Here is an 8643-nt window from a genome sequence, read left to right as displayed (position 1 = left end):
GGGGGGGGCTATATCTTGGAAATCCGCCAGCCCAATGGTTTCCCTTTATGGTAGAATTAATAGTCAAGACTATTTCAGCATTTTATCTGATCAAATTCATCCTATGGTTGCAGAACTGTTTCCAGGGGGAAATGCAATCTTTCAGGATCATAATGTACTAATTCACACAGCTAAAGGTGTTACTGAATGGCACAAAGAACATTCTGGTGAAATTGAACATCTTATCTGGCTACCACAGTCCCCAGATCTCAATATTATTGAACATTTATGGTGCATTTTAGAAAAACAAGTAAGGAGTCAATATCCTCCACCATCATCACTACAAGAACTGGAGACTGTTTTAGCTGAAGAATGGACAAAAATTCCTTTGGAAACAATTCAAACTTTGTATGAGTCCATACCTCGTAGAATTCAAGCTGTAATTACTGCCAAAGGCAGTCCTACCCCACATTAAAATAAATTTGTTTGAAATTTTAAGGTGTTTCCATTATTTTGTCCAACCTCCGTATATTTATAACAAAACAATAATTACAAAGTTTTATATATTAGATAAACACCTAAGAAATTTCCTATTAGAAATTCTTCAAAGAAAGAAACAAATAATACAAAATTTACATGTATTACCAAAGAAAATTAGCAGAGAGAGACTATTTGCAAGAAGTTTTATGAAAGGGAAACTGGGCATTTTCAGTTAGAATAAAGAAACTTTGTAAATCTTAACAAGAGAAGAAACACTTAATCAGGAACAACCTAGCATATATGTTAAAAAAAAAACTAAAAAAAAACTAAAAGAAACTTCCATGACAGATTGAGAGCAGTAGAACCATAGAAAAACCAGAGAAACATTTTCTATCAAGGTTACTGATAATCGAACCAACAAGTCTAACAATTTACATCAGTTTACTTTGGCTGCTTTGAGTGAAAAACTGATAACCCAAAAATCTAACATTGAATGTACATGTTTCAGTAGTACTGGATAAGAGATGATGACACTTAGTTTAGAACTAAAGGTTCCTTGTCTGAATACATTCTGATATTATGTACATATCCATAAAGAACATGTCATGATGACTGGAGGTCAAACTAACTGAAATGTAGAATAAGTGTAACTATCAAGACAGTAATAACTAAAGGTAAGGGTATTACTTTAACAATAATAATCTTAAAAACAAATTGTACTGGCTACTGTTGGTTATGTCATCACGTGTCACAGTGAATAGCTATTGGAACTAAGTAATACTACTTCTCCAAGAAACTTGGTTCATTATAATCTCCTAGCCGCATAGGAAAATGAAATTTTTAAGTTTTGTAATATACCAGTTGAAAGAGATGCTCCAAGCTTTGTTTGTCTTGCTAGCTATACTTTTGACAACAAAATGGAGTCTATACTACATTTGATGAATCATATGAACTCAAAGTATTGAACCAAACTAATTTTAAACTTAAGGATAATAAAACAAACACTGATAGACAAATAATTAAAAGATTGAAACTAAATATAAAAAATGAAAGTTCCTCACCAATAGTTCCCTGCAATCCACTGTCTAGGATTTCAATCTCATAGTAATTTCTGTCTTGTGTGAGAGGATCAGCTGCTATATACACTCCTACTTTGTCTTCATCGTTAACAATGTACCTAAAAAGACAAAATAAACATTGAAGATGACAAGATATGTTTATTTTTTCATGCAGATTTAGCTTATGCAAATAACTCGGTCGGAAACATGTTAGACTTTTTAAATAAATGACTATTAAGAAATCCTCAATATTAATATTTTATGCTGATACTGAATAAAGGTTACTAGATTTGAGTTTATGATGCAAGACTAATGATCAGAAGTTATGAATTAAACTATATAATTTTCTTTTATACAATTTACCTCATATCAAACCTTTCATGAAAGTATACTACAATGAGATCATGTTAAGCATTTCTCTTTAATGACACAAAATCACAACCATTACACATTTCAAGCAAACAATGATTCTATCTCACTGCTAAACATGAACAACATACAACTAGAGATCCTAAAGTTACTATGAATGCTAGGTTCACAATCACTAAAATCTGTCCTGACAATCTCACATCCTCAATATGACAAAATCTGAATTACTAAGTGCATTAAAACAATTTGTTGCTATTGTTAGTCAATTTGTAACCAGGGCAATTTATTACCAGCATCCATGTCAAATGTCATTCTTTTATCCTGTTTGTTGGTTGCATGTTTTGGTTTTCAGTTTAAATTGGGTATTATCATCATCATCATCATTTAACGTCCATTTTCTGTGCTGGCATGGGTTGGACAGCTTGACAAAAACTAGTAAGACCAGGTGTCACACCAGGTTCCATAGTCTGTTTTGGTTTGGTTTCTACAGCTGGGTGCCCTTTCTAATACCAACCACTCCACAGAGTGTACTGGGTGTTTTTATGTGACACCATCATCAGTGTTTTTTTAAGTGGCACCAGTGCTTTATACGTGACACCAGCACCCACACCAATGCTTTTTATGTGGAATCTTGGTTTTAGAAGCTCGATTTTGTTTTGGTGAGTAAGTCATCTCATCAAGTATAGTAGTGCACCACATATCTTGGTCTTTTGTCATTTCCTTCATAAAGGTCAGCAGTTTGAGATTGGTTTTCAATACTTCATCCCATGTTTTCCTGGATCTCCCTCTTGCATGACTTCCCTCCACTTTAAGTGATCAACACTTCTTTACACAACTGTTCTCATCTACCTGCACAGCCTAGTCTCTTGCACACTGCATATAATTCCTCTAATGCCCAACTTCTCTCTTGATACACCAATATTCTATCACACATGCACAATGACATTGCACAACTAGCAGAACATACCAGCTTCCTTCATCTTCAGCTTTCACATGTCCTCAGCATTAAGGGTCCATGTCTCACTACCATGCAGCATTGCAGTTCATACACATGCATCAAACAATCTTCCCTTCACTTGGAGAGAGAGACCTTTGGTTGCAATTACACTTCCTGTACAACCTCCTCCACTGCTAATTAGGTCACCTAGGTAGCAAAAATTATCTACAACTTCCAGAGAGCCACCGGAACATTTAAGGAATTCAGTTTCTCATGTATTTGTGGTCTTTATGGCTCCTGTACATCTTCCACATACAAAGACTACTTTCTCTGACAACCTTCCAACTATTCCACTGCACCTCTTATGTATCCACTGCACTTCTTATGTGTCCCTGGCTTGCACTGGGTACACTGAATGGAATTTCTGCCTACAACCTTCCTATATATCGAGCAGGACCATTTACCAGAAAGGTGAAGAGTCCTGTCCAATTTCTTTCTTACTAGGACCTTGGTCTTTAAGTTTAATTTAAGACCATTTGATTCCAGATTCTGTTTCCACACATGGAATTACTTTTCTAATTTTGTTACAGATTCTGCTATGACGGCAAGATCATCAGTATATAGGAAATCCCATGGGCTTCCAGTCGTAAATTCCTCTATTATGGCCTGGAGGACAATGATGAATAGAAGGGGACTGAGGACTGACCCTTGGTTGACACCTATCTGTACACTAAATTCATCACTGTACTCATGGTCAACTCTTGCCTCACTAACAGTACCTCTGTATGTGAAAAAAAAAAATGTTTCTTAACTTAGGGTATCAAGTAATGTTGAGATACAACTGCAAACGTCTTTGAAACCATTTTGAGTTGGTTTTCTCAAATATGCAACATAAATGAATTTACATATTATGTAAATAAATTCTGGAGATACAAGAATTAAAAAGAATGAGAATAATGCATATATCCAAATTAATTGAATTCTATTGTGAAGAATATGTTGATCATAACTAAACTGTTTAAAATTTGCACAGAGAGAAGAAACAAATTGAAAAAAAACATATTCAGAAATGTCAATAAGTGCATTAGAAATGTGATAGACAATAATGATTTGGAACAAAAATTTCTTGAAGTAGTTGTTTGTAATCTGAAATTTTAATGTCTCAATGCTACTAACAGTTTAGTTGTTTTTAGTTGTTATTTTGTGTTCTTGTTATATTTTAAAATAAAGTGGTTAAAATAAATCTTGTTTAGTTTTGTATTATATAACTATCTATATTTTATACATGTCATTTTACATGCATTTCTTTATTTTGATGTGTTGAACAAAATGAAAGAAAAAAACTGAAGAAAAATTTTTGTACTGGGTTGTCAGATAAATTTGTTTTATTTTTTGTACATTTATTTTTATCTTTTCTAATAATGGTTGAATTAACATGAAAAATATTTTTACCATAGTATTTTATACATTTTTTTTTTGTAGTTTTGTTCTTCCTCTACAACTTTTCTTTTTTGTTTTTGAAATTTGAATAACTTTTACCTCCTTTCAAACATATGATGATGGAATGCCAAGTAAAATGATTAAAAAATTCTCATACATTAACATCAACAGAAAGAGAAAGTTTGTATACCCAAGTCACTTCAAGACACTGTTTAAACACCATTTAATAACTTGCTGGCAGTCTGACTTGGATACTGATGACAAATTGATCAAGCAGCAAATTAAACAGCAATGAATTGGTCACACATCTCATAAAGAGTGGTCTTTCTCTACAGAGATTGCAAACACTTCATCTCTCAACAATTACAAATCCTATTCAAGGGGAACCTACAATGAAATACTGCTTCCACATCTGGAATGGTGCAGCTACTACACATACAGACATCCTCGATCGCATCCAAAAGAAGGCTAAGTGATTGATTGGTGCAAAGTCCTTGCTAATATACAGCAACTCCATGTTCATAGACACCCCCATTTCCACGCACAGCCTTTCTTTCTGATACTACAGTGGCCTTTGCTTCTCAAAACTGGGTGGTTTTGTGTCACCTCCACTCAGGCCTCATTTGTCTTTCCTTCTAATGTCAGCCATATTGTATTTGCTCACCATTTTATGATCCTCATGAACCCTTCTTCCCATTTCCTTATCCAGCTTTCCCAGAATGTCAGTTCACTAAGATACCTTCCCTGCCCAATTTTTTCTGCAGCTGTTCAAGAGAAATATCAACTGCATCAATCTCACTGGTTTTGTCTGAAGAAAGGGGTAGATAAAAAACATCATAACACATAAACCCTAATACTTACAAAGTTATTGGGTGTAAAAAGTTCAAAAACATTTTTTAAACATATATTTAGAAAATGGAGACTATATACAAAACTATGAAAAAGATATTTTCCACTAAAATGATGTTTTGATAAGATAAGGTCAGAAAAATCAAAGAGTTTTTGATGAAGGAATAGTAGGTTACAGGTTGTTTACAGAGTTGCCACCACTGACAAAAGTATGGTGCAAAGGTGGAAGGAGTTTAAAGCAGGAGAAGAGGGGAAACTAGCATTTAAGAAAAACTACATACTGAAATAAATCATAAACTGCAACCATTAACACAGATCACCAGTGAGCAGACGAACTGTTTTGTGGACAGACAAATCACAATCTGAGAGCTTCCTGCACAATTAGACTGTAGTCATAATGCATTACAAAAGATGATAGAAGACTTTGGGTATAGTTATGTGCTACCAACTATTTTTCCATGCTCAATTGGGTAGGGTGGAATTTATTGAAGCAGAGTTTCTATGGCCAAATGCACTTCCTGTTACCAACACTCATCTCTTTCCAAGTAAAGTGATATTTCCCCATGGACAGATGTGTTTATGGAAAACTGGGAATGCAGGACATTATTTGTATGAAGGTGATGATTGTTTAGAACTATCACATGATGCCAAGACAAGGAGACAGTAACACACATACATACATATACATGCACACACACACACACACATCTATAAACATGGTGGTTGTCTATTCCTTTTCCAGAGACTGAGCACCTCTTGTACCTACACCTTAGATTCATCATAGTGTCTGATGTGGCTTTTTAAACCAGACAATGTATTGAAAAGACACCCACATAGATTGCATATCCAATTTGGACCACCAAGAGCTGCAGTTAGGTTCTGATCTTTGTGTATCTTAAAATGTCTTTTGAGGCTTCCATTCGAATTGCAGACCTTGTGGCATACACGGCATTGAAAAGTGTGCACAGAGATCTAGGTAGAATAGTTGGGGGAGGTTCATTTTTCATGAGTCCTCAAATGAGATTTGAGCCCAGCAAAAGAAAGGCATGGTCTGTCACAAACTGTGCACACAAAAAGGTCACTGAGATTCAACTTCTTGATCACAACATTCTTCCTTAAATCTCTCCTGAATTTTGCATGTGTTATCCTGACCTCCTCAAATGCTTTCACTCCACTCCACACTTTTGTTTGCCATACCGCTCTATCCGAAGCAAGGGTTTCTATGACCTTTGGATCCATTCTAAGTGACTTCATGGTAGTCCTTATGCCGTCCTTAAACCTCTTTTTAGGTTTACACTGATTGTGTTTCCCCTCTGCAAGCTTGCCATAAAACAGATGTTTGGGTGTGCATTCATCCACCATTTGAACAATATGGCCAGACCATTTCATTTCATTTTTCAGAATCATTGATTTAATTACAATTACATCTGTGTCTGGAGTAAAAAAGCCCCATTTAATGTTTAAAATGTGGCGAAGGCATTTTTGGTGGAATCATTCTAACAATTTGCAATGTCTTTCATATCATGTCCATATTTCAGAAGAATACAACAGGGTTGGTAAGACAAACAATTGAATGAGAGCCAATTTTGTGTTGTTATTTATATGTCATTGGCTTATTGGCACCAAACATGTGATTCCAAACCACCAAATGCTTGTGCTGCCCTTTGAATTTGCAGATGTATTTCTATGTATAAATTTCCATCAATTTGTATAGTTCTTCTAAGGTAAATGAAAGAGTCAACAACCTCAAGTAACTTATCCATAACGAAAATTTTAGTGGGGTTGTAAACAGCACTACATGCAGACTGAAACAATGCAACTGTTTTTTTCAAATTGATGGTCAGGCCAAAATCATCACAAGCTGTGTCAGATGCAGATACAAAAGATTGCAGGCCCATTTCAGAGTGACTGATTAGATTGCAGTCATCAGCATTTAAGAGTTCCCTAATGAGTGAAGTAAAAACCTTCGTTTTGAATTTCAGTATGATCAGATTAAAACATTCCCTGTTGTTCAATATTTTATGTAAGTACTCTTCTCAGAGTTTTGAAAAGCATGTGACAGCACAACAGCAAGGTATATTGCAAAGAGGGTGGGTACATCAAGGTTTCCTTGTTTTACTCCATTTTCCACAGCAAAAGATTCAGAAAGCCTACCACCAAAATTAACTCTAGCCTTCATATCTTGATGCAAAGCCCTGATCATGTTCACAAATTTTTCTGGGCAACCTATTTTCCTTAGAATTAGCCACAGAGCATTTCAATCAACAGTATTGAATGTTTTGCTCAAATCAAAAAAGCAATGGTACAGGGCAAGATTCTGTTCAATCCACTTTTCCTGAAATTGTCTGACATTAAAGATACAATCAACTGTGTCCCTGGAGGAGCGAAAACCACATTGAGAGTCAGGCACTATATTTGAAACAATGAAGGTATTTAAAGGTCCTAACAGAGTGCAGGCAAGTACCTTTCCAACTACAGACAAAAGTGAAATCTCACAAAAATTACTACATAGATCCTTTGGCCTGATTTATACAAGGAGACTAAAATGGCATCAATCCAGTCTTGAGGCACTTCCTCAGTTCTCCAACAGTGACAAATTAATATATTAAAAGTTCAAACATTTTGCCATCCCTGTATTTCAAGACCTCTGCATAGATTCCACCAGACCCTGGAAACTTATTGTTAATCAGCTTATTTACAGCTAAATAAATGCCATTTAGAGTTGGTTCAAATGCCAGCTCCTCTATAACTGGATGGTGTTTGAATTTTTCTATCATCCTCATATCAATAGAAGATAGTCTATTCAAAAGTGCAGTAAAATGTTCTACCCAGTGCTAATGAATATAAGTGGTGTTGGTTAAAGGCAAATATCCATTCGCTGTCCTTACTGGAGCTATTGATGAAGATTTTGGGGCGCATACGTCCTTAACATAAGAGTACAAACCCTTGTACATCATTTCTATCAGCTGCTTCTTGTGCCCCTTTTGCTCTGTTATTCCACCATTCCTGTGTAATTTTTCTTAGAGCAATCTACACTTTCCCTTTCAGCAAGCTTTGTTTGAGTTGGGTTTCAAGGACTAAGAAAAAAGTGCATTGACTAAGTTTTATTTTTCTATTAATAGATCATGAATTTCTGATGATTTGTCTGAAAACCAGTCACTGGACTTACACAATTTAAATCCCACTAAAGAACTTACAACCTGAAATACTTTTATTTTGAAATCTTCTCATAGATTGTTTGGATCAAGATTTGATACTTTCTATAACATGACCATATACACACACATACACTTCACTTCACACAAGGACACATGTGGAGACCCATGTCCACACATATGGAGATACACATCCATACATACAGACACAATACATAGTCACAAAAACCCATACACACAAACACACACAGACATGAACACACAAGGAGACAGAGGTACACACACATCTAAACATACATACACTGCATAAAAACAAACATGAACATACAAACACATGAATATGCAGAATACATACAAACGTACACACACACACACA

General features: G+C 35.2%; 1 protein-coding gene across 1 annotated transcript in view; it reads right to left on the bottom strand.

Moving 5' to 3' along the window:
- The window catches only part of LOC106881644 (SPRY domain-containing protein 3), a 126242-nt gene that overhangs the window by 108678 nt on the left and 8921 nt on the right, over positions 1-8643 (bottom strand). The window contains exon 2 of the mRNA XM_052973458.1: positions 1521-1636. Coding sequence (XP_052829418.1) covers positions 1521-1636 — 116 coding nt within the window. The remainder of the gene's footprint in view (positions 1-1520; positions 1637-8643) is intronic.

The sequence above is a fragment of the Octopus bimaculoides genome, chromosome 15 (assembly GCF_001194135.2).
Source record: "Octopus bimaculoides isolate UCB-OBI-ISO-001 chromosome 15, ASM119413v2, whole genome shotgun sequence".
Taxonomy (NCBI): domain Eukaryota; kingdom Metazoa; phylum Mollusca; class Cephalopoda; order Octopoda; family Octopodidae; genus Octopus; species Octopus bimaculoides.
Note: the sequence above shows the minus strand (reverse complement) of the source record. Positions and strands in the feature narration are given on the sequence as shown.